At 38.1% G+C, this 23,202-nt stretch overlaps 1 protein-coding gene across 1 annotated transcript in view; it reads right to left on the reverse strand.

The window, feature by feature from the left end:
- The window catches only part of arid5b (AT-rich interaction domain 5B), a 65,491-nt gene that overhangs the window by 36,778 nt on the left and 5,511 nt on the right, over nt 1–23,202 (reverse strand). The window contains exons 3-4 of the mRNA XM_020921343.2: nt 20,035–20,269; nt 725–955 (exon numbers count right to left, since the gene is read on the reverse strand). Of these exons, the coding sequence (XP_020777002.1) occupies nt 725–955; nt 20,035–20,269 (466 nt within the window). The remainder of the gene's footprint in view (nt 1–724; nt 956–20,034; nt 20,270–23,202) is intronic.

A 23,202-nucleotide genomic window follows, 5' to 3' on the forward strand; every position in this document is an offset into this window, starting at 1 on the left:
TATATATATATATATATATATATATATATATATATATATATATATATATATATATATATACATGCACACACACAACTTGCCGCATAAAAGGTCCTATTAAGAAACAAAATAAACAACTAAAGTACCATAAACTGCTGTTACTACTGCATAAAAGCAATGCCAAAGAACAATGCCAACACTGTTTAATACTCTAGTGTACAGTTAATGTATTTTACACATGCAAACTCCTGTCACAAAGAAACTATTTTAAACACACAAATGAGCCCCTCACTGTTGCCCGGGGTGACACATTGCTTCACAGTGTTAAACTCTAGCACTATGGTTTATTTAAGTCCATCCCACATACGCGTTTGTGCTGAAAATACCCAGCAGCCCACTTCATGAGCACAGGCCTGCTCACACTCTTATCAAACCTTTTGGAGAGCTGTGTGTTTTTGGCACCCTGCAGGACTTTCTCATTTGCACATAACTGAAGTGATGAGAGCATGTCTGTGATCAAAGTGAACATATTATTTATAAAATGTGAATAACATTATAAAAAATCTGTTATTTGAAGATTTCATTGATTAAAGATTGTATTCCTGTTCTTGCGCAAATCACTTCCAAAACAGCCCATATTTCTTATTTAATACAACCATGGCTTGACTTAAAGTTAAGCATTTGTTCCCTAAGGCTGTAACTGGACCATGATAAATGCGTTCTAGTAAAAGAATGACAAACTCACCAAACTGATCACAGATGCTGTCGTTGTGCAGGAGGGAGGGGTGCTCAAAGGTGTCCCTACAGTAAAGGATCCTCGTGGCTCCTCCCAGCGCCGCGATGCCCCCCAGAGCCAGCACAGTGTGGTCAATGAGCAGAGATGACGGTTGCTCCCGGAGACGCACCATCACTGAGCGGTACCGGCAGTACTGTGGGTAACTCAGGACCAGTACTTTACGGCCATCCTCCTCTTGACCTGAAAATCAAACATTACATGACATTAGCTTCATGAAATCAAATATTCTTTCTTGTGTTTGACCTACTTTATCAACACTAACATTTTAGTTCAGTATTTTGCACTCTGCTACTAAACAGCTTAAAAAATCAGTGACTCAATAATGGCACGCATCAAAGGAAACTAAATCTCACACACTATGAATCACAGTACTTTGTAATTCAAGGATAGTTCCTAGTAGCTGGCCACTAAACAAATATTTTGGTTAGTAAGTAGTCAAATACTTAGTTGGTTAGTTTAAATGTAATCCAACCCTCCTCTCCAGTGACCACGTAAGGCAGATGTGGTGTAGTTACATGATCTCGTCTCAACCACCTCAGAAGGTTTAAACAAAGCTGGGCTAAGCAGTGTACGCTAACTCGTGGTTGGGCGTGCTAGCTTGTTTTATGTGGGCGTGTAATGAATACAGCAGCAGAGACTTGACTAATCCTTTACCACCTGTGACAACCAGCTGGCAAACAAATCACATCCGTTTAATACAATGCAGTGCATAAGCAGACCATAAAAGAGGACAAGATAAGAGCAGTCATTCATAAAGTACAGGGAGTCCAAAAGTGACACAGGACAAAGGAGATCAAATGGTTTTACACACTGCATACAGATCTACACAGTTACAGAATCAAACTTAAAACTAACAATGAAAAACACGATAGCTTTTAATGGAAATCTGCAATTTAAAAAGATACGTGTTTGTAAGTGATACAAGGTAATTAAGGTGACAGCACTAATTAGGATTTGTGTATTTTTAGCTAAGAACAACTGTCTCCACCCACGCAGCAATGATATAAAAGTAAATTAGCAAAGAAAATATGGACAATAGAACATCAACTAAAGTAAATGGCCAACTGTAAATTAAGTCTTCTGAGAACAGTGTTTGATTTATGTATCTACTTTCAGCTTCTAACCATCACATACTACTTTTTTATACATTAACATTTAATGCTGCAAAATAAATATTAATCTTAATAATATTCATCTGTGTATGTTCATTTTAAGCATCAGATCTGTTGCTAGCTGTTCTTTGAAAGCAGAAAACCGTGCTAACATTTTTCCAGCGCACAACGCCAACTACATGGTTCAACAGTTGATGAAGCAGAGCCAGGCAGTTTCAAACAGGATTTTTATATGAATAATTTACTGTCTGGGATGCTTGTACAAAGCCCTTGAACATGACATTCATGGGAAACTCTGGACGCTGAGTTATTATTTCAAGGATGGCCAGCGAGCCAGAATTTCACCTTGTCTTGTGCAGACTAAACACTTTTAGTCTACGTGTTAAAGGCATTTGTTTTAAGCATGGAAAAGCATGGCAATTATGTAATGTGCAGTGGAGAGGATAGGAAGGACACACTAGGTGTACAAGAATGAAATACTGAAAACTGTGAATGCATGTTTTACTATTTGGGTATTGTGAAAAGACAATCAAGAGAACAAGTTGAATCCAGAGTGAGTGGACTAATATTTGTTTGTAGATGTTATTAATCTTGGCTTGTCGTGTACAATTACAGCTGTGAGCAATGAGGACAGGGCTTGGTTTGAAATGCCAGGGATTGGAGTGTGAGCGGTCAGACCTGCTCTTTCTCCCGAGGACCCTCACAGCATTTCACTTGATTAGATTCAAGTTGGAAACACAGCAGCCGCGGGGCATTAATAACTGTACAAAGACATAGTGAAAGATGCGCGTTGGCAGCGTGGGTGTGTGCATGTCAGAGCCTGTGCTATTGTGTGTATTATGCACAATTGACTATTCCTTTTGTTCCTACGGGCAGCCTTTCCTAATAAAGAATGTCTTATCTTTATGTAAGCTTTCTAATTGGTTTGGGCTGTGGATACATGAGCATGGGGCTACAAGACACTGGCACAACATTATGTAATTTGTCTCTCTCTAGGTCCAGGAGGGTCTCTCTCCCTGTCTCTCTATCACATTTCTCTCTCCCTCTTTGACCCCCCCTCCATCTCTCTCTCTCTCTCTCTCTCTCTCTCTCTCTCTCTCTCTCTCTCTCTCTCTCTCTCTCTCTCTCTCTCTCTCTCTCTCTCTCTCTCTCTCTCTCTCTCTCTCTCTCTCTCTCTCTCTCTCTCTCTCTCTCTCTCTCTCTCTCTCTCTCTCTCTCTCTCTCTCTCTCTCTCTCTCTCTCTCTCTCTCTCTCTCTCTCTCTCTCTCTCTCTCTCTCTCTCTCTGTAGTGTGTTGATCAAACAGTTGTGGTGTACCATATTATTTCCATGACACACTGTAAAGCCTGTGACCTCATAAGCAACAATAGAGTGAGAGCTGCTCTCTGGCCTCAGTGACATTACACTAATACACTCACTGTACTCTCACACTTATTGATACTTTGCAGTGACAGGGACATCACAATGGAGGTGTTCTATGTATCTCTATTGGCAGAATGTAACACCAGTTACCAAGGTGACACAATGCACACATTAGCAAAAACTGACAAAAATGTTTTAATACAGTCTGAAAATTAAAGAAAAATAGGCTACAAAATAGATTTAAATAACACATTTTTAGGAGCCTGTATATGTATCAATATGAACATTCAACAAAAAAGTGAGACTTGTTTACTTGTTGAACACCACAAATCAGTTCACCAGTTGTAGTTCCATCCAAGTCATCTTTTTCTGGTTGGATTGTGTTAAAATAAAGCTCAAATTAAATCGAATTTGTGTAACAGAGCTTCAAACAGTGTATTGCTTTCAGTTAGCTTCACACCCCTGAGAATGTTAACAGTATCAGGTGCAAAGTATCAATACAGAAGAATAGGAATGTGGTACTATTTGTCTCTGAAGGTAAATTCCACACACTCATTTACCTTCAGTCATACGCCTGTCACGATAATTACTGTAGCGATTTTATATATATATATATTAAAAAAAATATATATATATATATATATATATATATATATATATATGTGTGTGTATATATATATATATATATATATATGTGTGTGTGTATATATATATATATATATAATATATATATATATATATATATATATATATATATATATAAATGTGTTTTTCTCACCTTCCACGGTAGTAGGTCTCTCTCACCCTCATTCAGCTCGGGTCCTCTACCAGAGGCCTGGGAGCTTGAGAGTTCTGCGCAGTATCTTTGCTGTTCCCAGTACTGCACTTTTCTGGACTGAGATGTCCGTTGTTTTTCCCGGTATCTGTTGTAGCCACTCTTCCAGTTTGGGGGTTACAGCCCCGAGTGCTCCGATCACCACAGGCACCACTGATGCCTTTACTTTCCAGGCTCTCTCCAGCTCTTCCTTGAGCCCCTGGTATTTCTCTAGCTTCTCGTGTTCCTTTTTCCTGATATTACCATCGCTTGGTATTGCGATGTCCACCACCACGGCTCTGCTCTGTTTCTTATCCACCACCACTATGTCTGGTTGGTTCGCCATCACCATTCTGTCAGTCTGTATCTGAAAGTCCCACAGGATCTTGGCTCGGTCATTCTCCACAACCTTTGGAGGAGTTTCCCACCTTGATCCTGGGGTTTCCAGCCCATACTCTGCACAGATGTTTCTGTACACTATGCCCGCCACTTGGTTATGTCGCTCCATGTATGCTTTTCCTGCCAGCATCTTACACCCTGCAGTTATGTGCATAATATATATATATATATATATATATATATATATATATGTACGCATAGTGTGTACATTTTTCATGCTAGTGAGGATTTTTTGGTTCTTTTTGCAGCAGTTGAAGGTCAACTCCTGCAAGGTAACTTCTCTGATTATGATTTTAGATACAAACTAATTAGTGTTTATTGCAGCTCATGTTTTGTTTTGGTTTTTTTTAACAATAATGTACATTCAGAATATGTTTTGGGGGGGATTTAAAGTTATTGTGTCATATAGTGGCACAAATTTGTTTCAATATTATTTCTTATCATTTATATTTTCTTCAGAAATAAATCGTACTTCAAAATTTGTTACTGTGACGGACAGTATGGATAACCCTACTCCCAGGACTAATACTAAGCATGATCACATATGTGTCATAGATGTTGTGTATAGTTCAGTCAGAGAGCACTGTTACTTTCAATGCAGTGGTGATTAGATTTGTGTCTTTTTTTTATACTTCAAGATTCAGATGAAACACGGTTGACTCGCATGACTTCATAGTGAGGCAATAGTAAGTAACAACAGGTTTAAGTGCATCTTTTTCTCATATCCTGAATTCTAAAGATGCCTCACTGAAACAATTCCAATATTTGCAAATTGAAATGCGACTACACACAGTCCAAGTGCTTTTACCTAGCTCTGGTTATAATGGGGGTCACTTGTAACTACATAAAGTCTGAAACTGTCCACCCCCTGTGCCCTGCAGACGATTATGAAAAAGGATGGTCTGTTAAAGTCATTTGAAGCTATAAATGCTTTTAAAATGACTCTGGTGGCACAAAGTCAAAACATTATTGTTCTTTTGCCATTGTCTTTTTCAGTCGCCCTCAATCTCACCCAGTTCAGCTTTTAAAACACACTTTTCTGTTCGGTAAGAATCAGCAGAGAGATAAGGTTGTTTCTCAGCCCTTTCTCTTCTCAGTCCAAAAAAAAAAAAAAATCAAATTAAATTAGCACTGCTGTTGGCTTTCTTTAAACAAACCGACTGCAGTGATGTTATTCTTTCAGAAAAGCATGTAGTGAAAATAAACCCAGGTATGAGTAGGGGTGGGCAATATGCCAAAAAAGACAATTTTTTAAAGCCAAGATCACAATTTCACTGTTAAGCATCCAGTTTTAGTATCTCGTTATTACTAAGTAAATAAAGTCCTCTAGTGCTTTGCAAAGTTCGCACTTCACTGTGATTGGTTAAATCACCTGTCCCTCATTCAAAGAGCTGCAATAAACCAAAAATAACTGCTAAATTGCCGAGCCCTAAGCATGAGAGGACGAGGCTTTCTAAACGTATTGATTAGAACAGAAAGAACTGCACAGTGACAGCACAGTTAATTTCAGAACTACAGCGTCAATGTGACCTTGCTATAGAAATTCTAATATTTATATCATTAATATAAGTCATTGATCAAAACAGCAAGACAAATATTAGATATTGGTATCTGTTTAAATTTAAATAATTAATTAATAAAAATCCATAGTGGACCATCCTTTCAAAACACACATTTTCCATGAGGTGCTGAAACCCTGCTTTGCCTAGCTATGTAGTGATCTGCTCTCACTTAAAAAGGTAAAAACTGAGTTAACATGAAAAGAGCTTAGTGCGAGTGTGGTGTGTGCCGCAGTCTGCTAAAGCCATTAGCATGTCATATGATATACAGTGAGCAATAAAATTACAAATCACACTGCAGCCCACTGTGATATATGTGCACACATTTCAATTCATAAATATGGCTAAATTATATTTAACTGCACGCAGTAGATCTGATATTTGCTGATGGTGTTTAAGAATGGAAAGGAAATGGTTTAATAGTTAGCTATTAAATGAGAAAAACAGAAACTGGAAATGAAGGATGGCAACATGTTCTGACAATGTGTTACATATGGAAGAAAATACAAAACATTCTGTCTAATTATAGCAATAGAAAATGCTGAAACTGCCCTCAACAACCAAGATAAATTATAACCAAATTCCATGAAACGCTCCATGAGACAAGAAATTCATTCACTGCAATGAGGGGAAAATCAAGTGTTCCAGTTGTCTGCAGAGTTTACAATGGTGTAAAATACAAGCACAGCAATCAGCAAGAGTTTTTGTTTTTTATCAAATAACTGGAGCGACAAATAGCTCATTAATATTCTGTCTGGCTCAGAGTGACAGCCGTTTTTAGGCCAGTGTGCTCATTTCTGCTGCTTCATGTCACCAAGTGCAGTCCTTAAATCACTCATGCGCTTCAAATTTGCTGTTGTCAACATTTCCACATTATCTGCTTGGCCAAGGAATTTACTGGATCTGCCTGCTGCTTTTGTGGGGCTGGTGGGAAACGGCCAGCATGAAAGCCAATAATCTCATTTTCTTATTTGATTTGAACTTTAGAGCAGTCAGCAATACATTGTTGTATGTGGAAGAACACCAGGCTATACAATTTGGTTTTACGGAAACAAAAAAAATACTTTGAAGGAAATGTCTTTTTCGAAAAGAAATTATAGACTGACAGAACTTAAGAGACTGAAACATTAAATCATGTTATATGACCCAATAAAAATTTAATTACATGGTAATATAAAATCATATTTCAGTCTTAAAATTCAACATGGTTTTGTTCTAGTTTTCATTTTGCCACTGTCCTGAACCCTACCTTTTTACAAAATGTGACATTTATTATGACTATGATTCTTCATAAATGTCCCCTTTACTGAGTCATGATATTCAATGTTATTACATTTGAGCTATTTGCAGGACTATTTGTGTCTAGGCCTGTGCATGTCACCGCTCCGCTGCTCTGTATTGATCGGGCCTCTTCCTATTTAGCCTCTTCTCCTAATATATAACACATTAGAGACGTGTGCAGCCTCTATGGCTCTGCACACTGAGTGTGTGTGTGTGTGTGTGTGTGTGTGTGTGTGTGTGTGTGTGGGGGGGGGGGGGGGGGGGGGGGGAGGGAGCGAGCGAGGAGGGAGCGAGGGGGGTGAGGGACTGAGGGGGAGAGAGGCAGACGCCCGATCTGGCTCTGGGTCTCATGTTATTGAAACCTGACCAAATAAAGAGGCAGCAGCATCTGTCAGTGACACCATGAACAGGCTGCACAAGGAGGAGAGGGGAGCCAGTTTCAATGCAAACTTGTCACTGTCATTTCGCCCCCTAAACAATGACACTTTTGCCAATGAGTTGAAAAGTACTCATTTTATTTGGTGACATTGTGTTAAATGTGCAAAATTATAGGACCTGTATAACCTTGCATATTAAACAGCATGTTTCCTTTCTAAACATGGTTATTTTTATAATATGAATCAATGTGAGTGCGTCATTATACAATGTAGTGCAGAGTGTTCAGTCAGTGTTATTTGTAAAATGTACTTAATGTAGCGTCAGAAAATCAAATGTGTTTGTAAATGAGTCAGTGGCTGTTGATCAGCGGGGCATCAGTCACAGGCTGTGGGCGCTTACACAAGTGCACAATAACCCACAACAGTCAGCACAGACTGAGAGGTGAGACTCAGTCTGTCTGCGGCCATCACTAAAACAACATCCTATCTAACACTCAGCAGCAATGTTTATGTATTTATTTGTATTTATTTATTTCATAGGGTCAATACAAATTAATGAACATCTGTATACAACAAAACTATTGAGCAAATTGATATGTGCAGTCCCCAGGCAGGCAGCAGTACAATGTTTTGTTTTTGCATGTTCAGTCAATGTTTATCCATATATCTGTGTATGCAGCTCTTAAGAACAGGGAACACTATTGTTTACATGAAATGGTCACTGTTGCATCAGAGCTCACTTAACAATGATTAATCTTAATTGTAAACCATTGGAAATCAGACATTAGCATGATTATAGATAACAGACATTTGTGTTTTATTATAATTGAAATGCTGTTGCATTGTTGCTGTGATATTCAGTTATAGACTGAATGGATTTTATTAACAGTGACTCACCATTGTGATGTCACTTGTTCTTGGACATATTCCCAGCTTTTGAAGTAGAGATTATATAGTACGTAAATAGATTCATTCAAAACATATATTAACTAATGTATGTTTTGAATGAATCTATATAAATTCACACATTGTAAATCAATTGTGTGCTAAATTAAAGACAATATAAGTCATGTGAAAGTTTGAGACAAAAGTGAAGACAGTGGTGACATATGTGTGCAAACACAAATTAAATAGCCTACACATTTACATGTAAATTACATCATGCCGATTTAAACAAAGAGCGTTGGTGCATATGGTTTAAACAAGTACAAGACTGTATCGTTCAGGAGGGAGGGCCATGTGTTAATTTTTCTAAAAGAATGATATTTTCACAAAAGGGCATTTACACCCAGAGGAGATGTTATAGTGACAGAGTACAGAGGGTACAGAGAGCCTGGTGTACAAACAGGGAGAGTGCTGGCTGTTCTTAATTATAGTAAAGCACTAAAGTGGCTCATTCATTTGAGCTGGGTGGAGCTCTCAACTGCGACAAAAGAACATGCAGCATTTCTATAATTCCACCTCCATTTGTTTCTCCAAAGACTGTGGACTCTGCATTGAAAAGTATGGACCTAACAAGTCACAAAGGACTGCAAAAAACACAATTCCCACAGGCTCATTTAGGATGTTCTTGATCAGATATTGTGGTTGACAAAAATAAATCTGTACCATATTTTATAGAAAGCAGCTCTGTGTGTTAACTGTTTTGAATAGAAAACAAAGGGATCACTTTGCAGCGCATGATTTATGTGATTCTGTTACATTAAACATTCTTTCCCCTGAGCGGCTCCATAGCAACCATCGCTCCAGTCCTAAGTGTCTGGCACGCAGCCAATAAGAGCGGCTGCCTTATTGATCGCCAGATTGAAAAGTTTGTGTTTAATTGGTCCTGTAATACATGAAGGGATTATACAGAGGGGCGTCTTGTCAAAAACACAAATTGGTTCTTTTGAGCGTCATGAACAACAGGAGGTTTGCAACTACCGGGCTAGAATACAGCACACAAACACTGCCTTTTAAGAAAGACATCATGTGTAGATATGTCTGCATAATAAATCTGAGAAATTGCTACATGATATTAGATGACCAAGCAGGCAATACACAGAAAATTGAAAATAGATGAATAACTTGCATTAACTGGTAATATTTTATTCTGCATTTAATATTCAAAATGTGTGAAAAGTTGTGAATGAGTCAGGATCTTAACATTACAGCCTATTATGTTCCCTATTATCTATTATGAAGGCCAAATGAGGTGCTTGTGAGATTAAAGAGAAGAGATAAAGGACTTGGGTGTTAGATTGGCCCAGAGCACTATTCACTGTCTCTCCTGCTGCTGCTGCTGCATACAGACTACTAAAGGCAGTCTGGGGTCAATCCACTCAGTAAAGCAAAGCAAGCACCACAAATATATGCAAGGGGTGGGTGATGCACACATAAAAAATGTTCTTGATTATAAAAAATTATCCTGATGACAATACTGTGGCAGTCCAATTGAAATGTGCTCAAATGTGGCAGTCAAGGTTTTGGTAGAGTTTTAAGTAAAGTGCAAAAATATTTCTTTATACCTTTTTTAGATTGTACTCAAGATTTTTATTTTGCATATTTCCTCTTAGGTCTCTTTTATTTTTGATATATCTCTCACCTCTCAACAAGGTGCAAATTTAATCATCACTATTTAAACTTGAGTGAGACTGAAGAAATGCTGCAGGTCCAAGTCCAAGAACCAGATACTTGATCCATGGTGACGAGCCCTCATTGGTCACGCCACAAACTCCATCGGCAGCTGTGATCTGTGTCTCTGAAGCTGTCACCGCCACACCAGAACATACTGTTGTATTCTACATAAAAGTATTATATCGCTATAAAGCTCAAAGGACAAACAAGTGGGTATAAGTACACAGTGTAGTAACTCAAAAATATGGTATAGGCTACATATCCAAATGTTATTCAATCAGATTTTCCCTTGACCTTATAATGACTGAAATTAAAGTACAGACGTTAAGTAAAACTGTAGATGTAGTCATCTGTATTAGAAAAGCCTTTTAACCCACACTCCCTATCCATGTGCGTATGTATCATTTATAGGACTGCGTGCTCTTGTTTGAGTGGATTCTGCTGGAGGTTGGCTACAAGAGAAGAGAATACAATCTTATCAGGAGATTGGGAATTGGGTCAAGCGAGGAATTACATGCCATTCCATATCAAAGTTTGAGTGTGTTTCCTCAAACCAGGCCCCCTCATTATCAAGTCAGGCATACTTCTGAGGGCAGCATCATTTAATATGTTTGTAGAGTGGAAGGATAATATTATTTGGGACAAACTCGCTCCCCAAAGGTAACTGTGTAATGAGGAGGAGGGGTTTGTTGGACATGTTTGGGGGCTTGTCATTCAGCATGGCTCCACAGTGAATTCCTGTCATTATATAAGAGGCTCTGGATCACCAGATCTGCTCAGAGGAAAGATGTAAACAGCAAGTTAAGCCAACCAGAACCATTCTCAACACAGCTAATAATACTGCACAAATAAATGTACCTTTCATTTGTAATAGTGAAGCACCTTTTGAAATACATAAAACAAATCCAATAAAATAAGATATGTGAGTGTGAGATATGAGGGCTCAATGGAAAGCTGCTGACCTTTGATCTAAATCCATGTCAGCCAATTTATTTTTACCAAATTCAATTATTTGTTTTATATAAGTTGAGATCTTATGAGCATCTTATCTTTATCAGCAGATGTACACAATGGAAGTTTCTATCAACATACAGTAAATTCAAGCTGAACTCTTTTCAGTAATTATAGCTCACAATGCTGCGTGTACAGTAGATTTATTTGGCTGAGGGGCCTGACAGTTACGAGGGGATGATAACAACTAGAGCAGAGCCCAAGGGGAGACGTTTTCGACTGTGGCTTAGAGCGAGACTTTACAGAAAGCAATATGTCATTAAAAACCAGCGCCATCTGTTCACATTTCTTGTTTATGTGGAATCATGGATATAAAGTATGTTGAACACACAAAAGCTAATGTGTAAATACTAACAGTGGGATTTAAGTATTTTCTGTGTAATTAGTAGTGATTATGCACTGGACCACACCATAAGAAGAACTAACTATTGTGTTTTCCACAGTCCTAATGGAGCCTTTGAAGTGCTTAGAGTTTTCATATAACACAGACAGGATCCACTAAACAAGAAGGTAATTTCTGATCAGCTCCCAGGCTCTTTCACATGCCACTAGGCCTGTAACAATAACAAACCTTGAACTGTGATATTTTACTGTAGTTAATATAGATGATAAACTATAATATTGAAACTAATTTATGCCACTGACACTACTGGAGCACATTTAAACCACAAAAACTATTCTAAATGCACAATATTGTTACAAAAAACATGAGCTGGCTTAAACCGTATAGCCAAACAATAACCACAAATTTCCCAGTAGTACAAAGAAATTCAACACACTATAAATATTAACCCCCCCAAAATATTGTTACAACTTTCATATATTGAACAATAAGTCAATATAGTAATTATCATGACAGGTCTACATGTGACAAACCACTACTTACACTGTTGAATCATCAGGGCACCACAGCATAGTGTGTCCGTGTGGCACAAGGAACAGATTAAAATGTAATGTGAGGCTCTATGAACGCGCCGTGACGGCGAGGTAATACAAACTGCTCTGCCATAATCTCATAATCACTGATGTAGTTTCCTGGAAGTTAATAGGCATTTTCAAGGAAAATACTTTTAGCGGCGTCAGCTGCAAGCTATTGTTTATGTTAAGAGCTTTTTAAAGAACTGTCACACACTGTTTACTGATATGGACAGTGGAATGGAAACATCTTGAGTAACTCCAATTATTTAGTGTAATTTTGTACTTCCTAATCCCTTGGTAGTGTCTCATTTATGAAATATGACAGTTTTGTAATCCAACTTGGCCTCTGTCCTGTAATAAGCGCTGAGGGGACATTACTTTTTTAAGTGTGGCTTTGTTAACTGTCTATAATCCTTAAAATGTCAAATGAGACAACAGCTCCGCCTGAGTTATGGCTAAGAGAAAAACCAGGGGAAAAACACAGTCTGAATGCCTCTCATTTTGCCAAGTCGTCCTCGGGCCAGAACATAACAAGGAAATGGACTGACAGGTTGAGAAAGAGGACAGAGAAGCATCAATGATCTATTGTCTGCAGTGAAGGCGCTTGTTCCAAACGCTCTGCCTGTATAACAGAAAGCAAAACATATTACACCCTCTGCAGCGGCATGTTCTACTAAATACTAATGACATCATCTGTATTTCTTTGGCCTAATAAAAGCATTAAGGGCAGTTATGTACCCCCCTCCCTCCACACACACACACACACACACACACACACATATACAGGACGCTCCACCAAAGGTCTGGAATCTATCAAATCTCTCTATGTAATTACCATCAGTGGTGGAAAAATGCATTACCTCTGCACAGTAAAATGAAAACTATGTTATTCTTACAGGGTGAAAGTCAATCTTCCATATTGAGAAGACTGTGACCCTGTTGCATCAGTCCTTCCTTATAAATGAAGACAGATATTAAGTGCATGTTGTGAGCCTGATCCACAATCAACAGTGAGAGCTATTTTTACCTTGACACGGGCCTGACGGAGTGAGCCTTTCCTTCCATTAACCACAGCGGGTGAATAAAACAGAATTCAATGCAACAGTTCATTTGTTCTCACGTCCCAAATAGATTTCCTTAGCGCCACTGCTCTTATTCAGAGATATAGTACAAAACACTGAGCATATAAAGTTTCATTTACTATGCTGTGCAGTGCTTGGATCAGTAAAAGGACACAATGGCTGCTGGAGTGAACCTGTCAAAATAAAATGTGCACATCAGCTTGACGGCAGACTTTCACCAGTACGCCAGAGGAAATACTACATAACATAACTACATCATATAACGTTGTTGTATTTGCATCACTGGCACTTTCTGATCAGTTTGCTCTGATTTTATGAGCGTTTGATGTTCATTTGAGTAATTTTCAGATTTCTAGTCATTCGGTGGAGGACAGTTTTACATGCATTCATAAAGCAGATGGACTGGCATGCCCATAAAATATGCAGAGATATTAACTGTACAATCTGTGATGTCTCCTGGATCCTACGGCAACTGCACAGGGACATTTCTCCTGCCTCTGTCTCAACCAAAACTGAAATAAGCCAAACAATGCAGAAGGGAAAGTAATATTGATGTAATGCATCAAATGAGCAGTGTTTAGATGAGGACAAATTTGAAAAATGTCTTTATAGGCTGATTGAGTAACACTTGAGTCGATGCACAACAGGAAATGTCAGGCAATTTATTTGAGGAAGATCTAATCTGTTCTCGAATCAATGCCCAATAGCGTATTTCAGCTATTTGAAATGCAATATAGATTTTTCATAGTTAGGCAAAATAACTGATGTGACAGCCACAAAACTCACTGGGCTCTTATTTGTTTTGTCATTTATTTAGTTATATTGATGTTAATTTGCTCCATCATCACAATAGGTATCTTATAGAACTACACGTCTGTAGTATACCATTACGCTTTACAATCATTTCATTGTTCAAGACATCAAAATGGATGATAATTTTTGTGTATTTTAGGTTATAGATTGAGGTCACACATCCTTCACAGTCTTCATATCACTAATCAAAAACACAATGGTAGAAAAGATTAAAAAGAATCATTTAAATGAATCTATGTGTAGACTGAAGACATGGGCCGTAACAGTCAGTGTCAGTATATTTTCTCATTTCATTGTGTTTCTGTGTTTTTTATTCCTGCTCACATTCAAATTCAAGGCATGCTCAAACATCTAATAGATTTTTCCAGCCCAGCACACAATTTACTGCTTACAGATTTAGAATTGTCTGGCTTCCGGCCAGGCCACAGTCAGAAGGGAATTAATGATATGAGCACATCAGTGAGGAAAAACAGCTTGTGATGCGGCGCTACAGGTCTGAGCATAATGGAGGAGATAGTGCATATAGACAAACAGGAACAAAAGCTGAGGAGACAAATACATATGCTGCTGAACAAGGGAAATCAATACAAAACCAATAGCTGAACAGTGTTGGATATGAATATAGAATTTCTTCAATATGAGGAATACCCCAATAACAGACTGTCATTATAAGACAATATCGCATCAACACTTATGCTAGTATGCACCTATGCAGGGTGTTGCTTTTGCCTGTAGAATTAAAGGCTGTCTGATATAAGTGCTTGTAAATAATACAGCTGCTTTAAAATGAAGTGCACGATAATATAAGAACAGCAATACATTTTACACATATTTACCTATAATCCATTATGTCAAATGAGGAATAATCAGTAGGGTTTTTTATAAATGTGATGCCTGACAAGTCAAGCAAATGTAGTGGAGCAAAATAAATTGAACATACTGTTCAATTAGGGTTGCAAATCACATTACTGAAAATTTCATAGTATACATATGTACAAACATATGTTACAAGGATCACAATACAAAACATGATGATATGACAATAATGTGTAAATGCAGTGACATGCACATCTCTCTCTCTCTCTCTCTCTCTCTACATATATATATATAGATAGATATATATGTATGTATATATGTATGTATATATGTGTGTGTGTGTGTGTATGTGTATATATATATATATATATATATATATATATATATATATATATAACTTTGTTAAACCACCATGTGCACAAGACAAGATTTTTTATGAAATACAAAATGAAAACAATAAGTATGTCAACTGTATTACATGTTGCCTTTATCCAAATAAACGGACTAAATAATAACTTTATATTTTGTCATCAGTAATATCAACCACATCACAAACTGAAAGTGCGTGGGCCAAAGTAAACAGGTGAGTGAATGGAGTAGCAGGCTTCTGTGTTTTACTAGAGCACTGTGTCCGATCTGTCAAAGCCAAAACACAACAGAGTGACACGTTCCTTTTATCTGTTTCCACGAAGCCCTCACTGTGCGTTGCGGTGCAGTCCAAACATAAAGCATTTCAGTGTGATAGTCACTCCAAGTCCCCCCGATGCAACTCTCTGCTTATTGTCACGGCGACAAATCAACCGTGAGGAGGCTGCAACTGTCTGTTTCCTTATCACTGGCTCTTACTCGCCTAAACAGTCTCCAAAAAAGGACAGAATCTCACCTCTGCATCAAATTGAAATGTTCCGACTGAAATATTGCAGGGAGTATATGAGGCTAGCATACGGATCAGGTGTTATATCAGTGGGCTAGAGGCTAAGACATTTCTCAAGCTAAAAAGACTAAAAGATGTCCCTCTATGACTTACTATGACCTATGTACATTATATTTGTTTTGGTAATGCCAGTCCAGTGCTGAGGGCCAATGAGGGAGAGAATGTCAGGACAGATTTGTGTCCCTGGTGCTTTCTAAGGCTATTATGTCATCACAGCCATTAAGACAGTTTGAAAAGTGATACTCATATCCACACATATCTTTGTTGTGTGTTTGCCCAGGCTTGTTTGTTTGTAATTTTTAGTTTTAACTATGACATAGGGTAGGGTTCCTCAATTAAGGCAAAAATTGAAACCACAATTATTTGGCTCATAATTGAAATAACAATTGTGTTCACTTGTCAAAATGAACCTGTACATGAGACATCTAATATACTATATTAGTTATTTAATTAGAGTAATAATTTAATTCACAATTTTGAGTCTGATTAAATGCAGAGCACAAAAGTAGAGGTTTGGGTACATCAATATATTCTCCAAAACAACAGTTGTTAATAAGATATTTGCTTGAAGTTGAATTTAGGCACTCAGTGTACAAAGCATACAAGAGCAATGACCTTGTGTAATCTTTTTATCTCACCTCGTGCCCACTCTCTAAAGTGTTAAAAAAAGAAAAGACAGAAATAATATTGAGTGAGCACCATCTTTGTGCTGGTTTCTTTGTGATTATTTCTAACCCACAGTTCTCTGTTTCTAGCGGCACAAGCCAACAAACTGTATCAGCAGATACAGCACTCCGACGCTCGCCTTCGTAGTACACCACGAGAAACCAATTTCGGCTGCAATGAAAAAAAAAAAAAGAATCAGGCCAGTTCTCTGGGGAAAGATAGAGGTGCAGAATGTAAACTTCTCTGGCAAGCTATCCCCTGTGGATTGAACTGTTAAAAGAAGCTCTAATGCTCACTTCATGTAAGACAACTTAGTGGACAATCTACATTACACAATTAAATAAACTGAATTCTATCTGTGCTTAAATATATAATACTATTAATTATCTTATCACTTTTATCACTTTTACTACCCAAAAAACTCTTAAGTAGTATCACATTTAGAGTCCTGTGCCTTCCATCTCATCTGTGGAAGTGGAGTTTGATTGATGCTCACAGAGTCTTCTCTGCCTCACAGGTTTGAGTGTTTGTAGCCATCGGTGAAGGTCACATGTTTCTGTAATTAATGACTTCAGTCTGCAACAAGTCTTTTTAACTCCTTGAGCCCTCTCACTGACAGGAGAAAGGGGCTTTGTTCTCCCACCACAGTGAAATATAGATCAAGAACGATGCCACACTAGAGCCTTTTTATTACTGAAGAAGGGTTTGTCTGGTGGTATTTTTATAAGTTGCCTGAGAGACAAATACTAAAATGCTCTTAATTCGCATTGGCGCTGTGCCAGGAACAGTTCGGATACACATTTGGAAAAAGGACTGTTTCCCTCAATAACAATGGCACACTTTATTGCAGTGAGGCTCTCTATGTTTTTGTGTGCAGTTTGTGGTATAGCTGCAGTATCCTGTTATGAGCAACAATCCAATTCCTTTGACATAGTTAAAGATGTGCCTGAGAATAACAATCATAAACTACATCAGTCAGATAATATCCATCAAACACTAACTTAGAGCACTTCTGTTTACAAATCCAAGCCAGAGAAAGAAGTATTCCTCTGTCATAAAAAAGGCAGGAATAATGCCATAAAAAGCCTGACTAATCTAGGATCAAATGACTGAATACACGGACTTTGCTCCACAGGATGCTTTAAGGCCACTTCTACATCTGCTGCTGTGTTATGAATATTTCAGTTGAGCAGTCAGCTACGCAGTGGTTTATTTCATATTTCAAATGCAAACCCACAGAAGGAGTAACATGCTTTTATGGAGAAGTATCTTCTCAGATTCTCCTGTACGGCTCATGTATCCAGCAGTAATTCTACCTTTAATACTACTAGTGCTGAAGAGTTGCATTAGCATTATTATTGTAATCCACTGAGGTCCATCCATTAATATTATTTAGAAGCTTTTTTCCTAAATGTTTATTTTGATGTAAATTATGTGGCTCTTTTGTTGTCTGTGAATTTCCAAACCAAAACAATAGAACAATGGTGTGTGTGTGACAGTAGTGTGTTTGTGCATGTCCCTGGTGCCGTGCCAGAGCCTGGCCTGTTCTGCTGACTGTGCAGATTCTCAGAGCAGTGTCCCATTGGAGTGACAAGTGCATTTAGAAAGAGCCTGATGGAGTCATTAACAGCAGCTCTGCTCATTAGCAGCACACGTGCACACTGTGGCCCGCACCCACACTTCAGGTCTTCAGGTTATTACTGTGACAGTGGATAAATCCATACAACCCGGCCACTATGCTATTTGTAAAAGGGCCTTCATATGCAATACAATATCATCAAGATGCAGGCATCCATTTATGAAAGGGACTGATGCACAGAAACACAACCACAATCAAAGTCTATTGATCTCTGGAATAACAACAAAGCATCCTTTATCGATCCCTGGTCCTTTTGCGTATATGAGATTGTAGCAATGTCGGGTAATCAAGGGCATCGCATTAAAAAACATATGGCTTTACTTCCTGGAACAACACACAGCTCTGCAATGCACACATATAGAGCAGGACAGGTAATTTAGGCTTATAGCATGTTTTACACCCACAGACCTCATTATAATATACATTATTCAAAGGCAGAAAAATACTATAGTGCTTACTAATAATGTGGAACTAGATGGTAATTGTGATGCTGTTGTCATTTGAATGAGCCATAAGCATTACATCACAGCATCAGCCAGAGCAGAAAATAAGTGGCTTCAAAGGGAACATTATGTTCTTTGTGATTAGGCTTAAATGCCACAGTTTCTTATTTGCATTGGGTGAGTCATCGGCAGAGACATGCCACTTTATCTCAGGACTGAGTCTTGGTTAACACAGCAGTGAGACCCTGGAGACTGACTGCAATAATCAAACATTAAGTGTCAAAGAGAAGTTGACATTTAATGGTGCCATATACACGACAAATACATGAGGCAACTATTCAGAGTCACACGGATATGAAGCTAATAGCCAACCAATTACAACATTCACAACATTCACAGTGTTAGAGAAACAGTGGGCAACAGTTCCACTCAATTGATTACCAGTACATTTGTACATTATTTTTATTGCACTTTGTTGCTGTTAAACACCCAACAGAATATTGTAGTCATGAACAATATTAGCAAAAAGAACCGAAATGACTACGTGTATTTCAGGAAAAATAGTGATCACTGCAGGTTAGGAAGATAAAAGTATGCATGGGCAATTACTGTAACACTAAGGTTCATTACAATCAGATGTATGAGCAATACCAGATGTCCAACCAATGACAACGAAGTAAACTAATTGGCAAATGTATAACTATATAACCTTATGCCCACCCTGTATGATTATGCCTGTCACGCTGCCAAATTTGGACGTACAAAATGTCACAATATGAAAATTTGAAGTGTGATACACTGCTGAAATAAATATAGACGTTAAGCAATAATAACTAAACTAAACCATTACAGAATCATTACCCAAATGTTTTCTAAATGTACAATATTGTTAAAAACATAAGCTGCAATAAACAAATAACAGAATGCAACACTTAGTTATTTTATGTCTGAAATGGGTTATACCTTCTACAGCTCACATCTCATCATAGAACAGGAAAATAACCAAACATTTCTCACCAGTACAATGAAAAAGTCCCCACAATAAATACTGACAAACAAAAAATATTATTCCATCTGTCATGAATTGAATGATAAGTCGATATATTAATTATTATGACAGGCCTACTGATTAAACTACTTTATGCCACTGACACAGTAACCGTAAAGTTTTCTAAACCTACAATATTGTGAGAAAACATGAGCGACAACAAATAAAAAGCATCCACTTTGACAGTTAGTTAATATCAATAATGACTTATCAGTTAGCTCACAATTTACCATATTAAAAAAACAAACTTCCCCATTAGTGCAACGAAAAGGTACAGGTAACAAATAATGAGCCTCAAAATATATTGTTTCATCTATATTGAACAATGGGTTGTTACGTACAATGACAGTATGTGAAATGCCTGGCTCACCTAGCTTGGCCCTCTCCCTCTGCACATCCTTGAAGTTGAGGCCGCTGGTCCAGGTGGTATCCCTGTAGCGGTGCAGAGCCTCTCGACGCCCGTTGGTGCCCAGCTTGTGTAGTACGGCGGGCTTCAGGGGCTCCACCTTCAGCCCATGTCCCCATAGCGACGAGTCCGGCACGGCCCACTTCACCAGGTCCTGCAGACGCACTATCACCTTCTCGGATACGGCAATGACTTCATGCTGCCAAAACAAATCCGTGACAAAGACGAAAGGTCATGCTCAGAGTTCACGCAGGACAAAGAACAGATCGGCCGTATTTATCAGCTTGATTGGTATGTGTGTCGTGCCGCATTAGGGCCATGTTAGTGTAAGTAAATTAATGGGGACATGAATATGGAGGGAGCGTGTGATTGCTGAATTGAATTTAGGCCAGCATTTAAATCAATGTCAACGAGGACATTGTTGTTTTAAGATGTTTTGATCAACATCTATTAAGTGGGGTGGTTCATAACACCTCTGTTCACTTTGCTTTGAAGCTAACAGTGCACCTTTAATGTGTAATGAATTAATAAGATTAACATGAATGAATGACTTAAGAGACAACCAGTCCTCTTTGACATACCTACGCACTCATAATAACAAAAGTTAATAATTTTAATGACTTATACTCACTTTTACTTTCTATCTTGCTCTGTGTTTTCTCAATAGGTAGACCAAGCCCTTTTAATAACTTGTACTTGAACTACTACCACGCTGATGGAGTGGGAAAGAGCCCAAGATGCCTAAATGTGTTTCCATTTGAAGGGCTAATGGCTGAAGTGCTTGTTACCAACAGAGTGGAGCAGTTTGCTGGAAGACGACCATTACAGGGCTCAAATCTGGAGTACAGATGTGTAGAGATTTGTCATGTTTTGTGGTTATTTGGAGAGATAACCACACGTTTTGCATTTTAACATTTAAATTAACAGTCTTTAAGGGGTATAAATAGTGATCTTTCTGCCTGAGCTGTGTATACAGAGGGGGTGGACTGCAGTTGGAGCATGCCTACACAGCCTAATAAAATCCAAAGCAATAAATCATGTCTTTGTAAACCTCACGGTGGTTTCTGTTGTAACTCTGTCCTATATAGTTATTGACATTTTTATGGTGCAAGTGTTGTCCAAAAGCAAATATGATCATAAAGTCAGTATCTTTGAGAAATATTTCTTCAACAATTACTCATTTTCCATTCTCACATTATCAGAAACTACAGGCATTTCAAATGAGAGCAGTTGGAGACAGTATTTCCTTATAAAGGAATAGCCTGCGAGGGGTAGCTTGATATAGCTGTGCCTCTCACTAAGTAAAAACATCAAACATGGGTTTTGGGTCTTTTTATAATGAGCTGTCTTCAGCTGTCAAGTGGTGGCGGGTGGTTGTAACTGGCTTTCCATGTAATGAAAAAGTGACTGCTGTTCCAGGCTTCGGGAAAGCAGGCCATTTGAATAATGTAGAGCAACAGTAAATAGCATTCAGCCTGCAGTCAAAACCCATATTGTACTGGAGCAAGGACTGTACTTTGATGCTATCTAAGCAGACAAAGAAGTAAACGGTGAAATATTTCTCTTCAGTCCAGTCAAAACTAAAGTACAACACTCAAGTTACAGCACTGAAGAATGGATCTAACTCTAATACTATGGGTTATTTAATAGCACATCAGGGGTGCACAGCGAGAGCAATAGAAATACTTAAAAACACAACAAGTGCCTCTTTATCAATCAAGCCAATGACACGCTGCCTTGTGTGAGTGTCAACAGATCCTGTTCAGGGACTTGTTCAGCTCAAGAGCAAAACACAACAGGTGAGAGCAATTCAGCAGCTGTCAACACAGTCCACAATATAATCAGTCTGTGAGCCTACAGCCCCGCTCCAAATACAGGCTATGTCAATTAGTTCTGCTATACACTGGGCCTTTTGTTATGTTTTACTCTACCCTCTGTCTGTGGGCAGCACCTACAGTCAGGACACGGCATGTGGGCTGGAGGTTTGCACAAGCTGTGATTTGATTGAGAAATACTCACTCAGATACTGTAAATGTGAGCAATGTTGAGCAGCATACCAGAGGGGGAGTCACTATTGGGAAATACTAACCACAAGAAAAGTTGCACCATTCACTTTAGAGTGCAAAATGCTCTTTGTGGTTCAACTATTGATTTGGCAAGAATATTGAAGTAGATTGTACAAGCTCAATTTTGTTATTTTGTAAAACTTCCAAAATCATTTAGCTGAATATATATAGGATTTCTTGGCGTTTCTAAAGCTCACTATAAATCCCATTAGGAAATCTGTTCATTACCTAACAGTTTGAGCACATGACAAGCTATAGCTGAGATGATTAATTCATTAAGTGCTCGGGTCTTGTGATCTTTCTAAGTATTTTGGTTTGAAACTTGGGGCTTTGTCTTGTATAAATGCCGCTCTACCACACTGTGCTGTCAGCTCAAGTTAGGCGGCTGATCGTTTAGCCAAGCAGCAGACGCAGCCAGCAGGCCACTTGATAATATAGGTCAGAGGAGTGCTAGCCCACAGCGCAGAGGTGACACTCCACATAAACACAGTGTCAGATTAGTAACATGCCGTATGCAATACATTAATCATATTTATCACAATGCACTCTAACTAACAATTCCTGTATTATTTTTGTATTTCATTCATTTAAAAGTAAAATGGTTACTTGTATGTAAGCTACTAGAGTACTAAAATCTAAAAGCGTAAAGAAAACAGTAACATACACAACTCAGACTTAGACTACACAAAACTATTTAAAATACTTTAGCACTAATTACGATATTTATTTAGTTCTGATATGAATATTGCGTTAGCTAATTACTACTAGTCAGACATATCTTGTGCAGTATTATCATTATCAAAACATTAAAATTCAAATTTGACTTTGACTATAATGCAGACACTGTATCGCTCTACTGTACACTATCACAGCATGCATGTACATAATAAAATAAATGTAAGGAAATTAATGTTCCCATACAACATGTTTTATTCTACAACATGCGGTCCTGTGACTAATATCCATGTCATTCAGTTTGTACAGATGAGTGGAGTACTGGTAACAGTGAGTCTCTTAAGAATCATCCCCAAATACTGTTTAAGGTGATCCTATTAGAACAATGCCC

Source organism: Boleophthalmus pectinirostris, unplaced genomic scaffold (assembly GCF_026225935.1).
Source record: "Boleophthalmus pectinirostris isolate CB_2022bp ecotype Guang Dong unplaced genomic scaffold, ASM2622593v1 HiC_scaffold_5, whole genome shotgun sequence".
Taxonomy (NCBI): domain Eukaryota; kingdom Metazoa; phylum Chordata; class Actinopteri; order Gobiiformes; family Gobiidae; genus Boleophthalmus; species Boleophthalmus pectinirostris.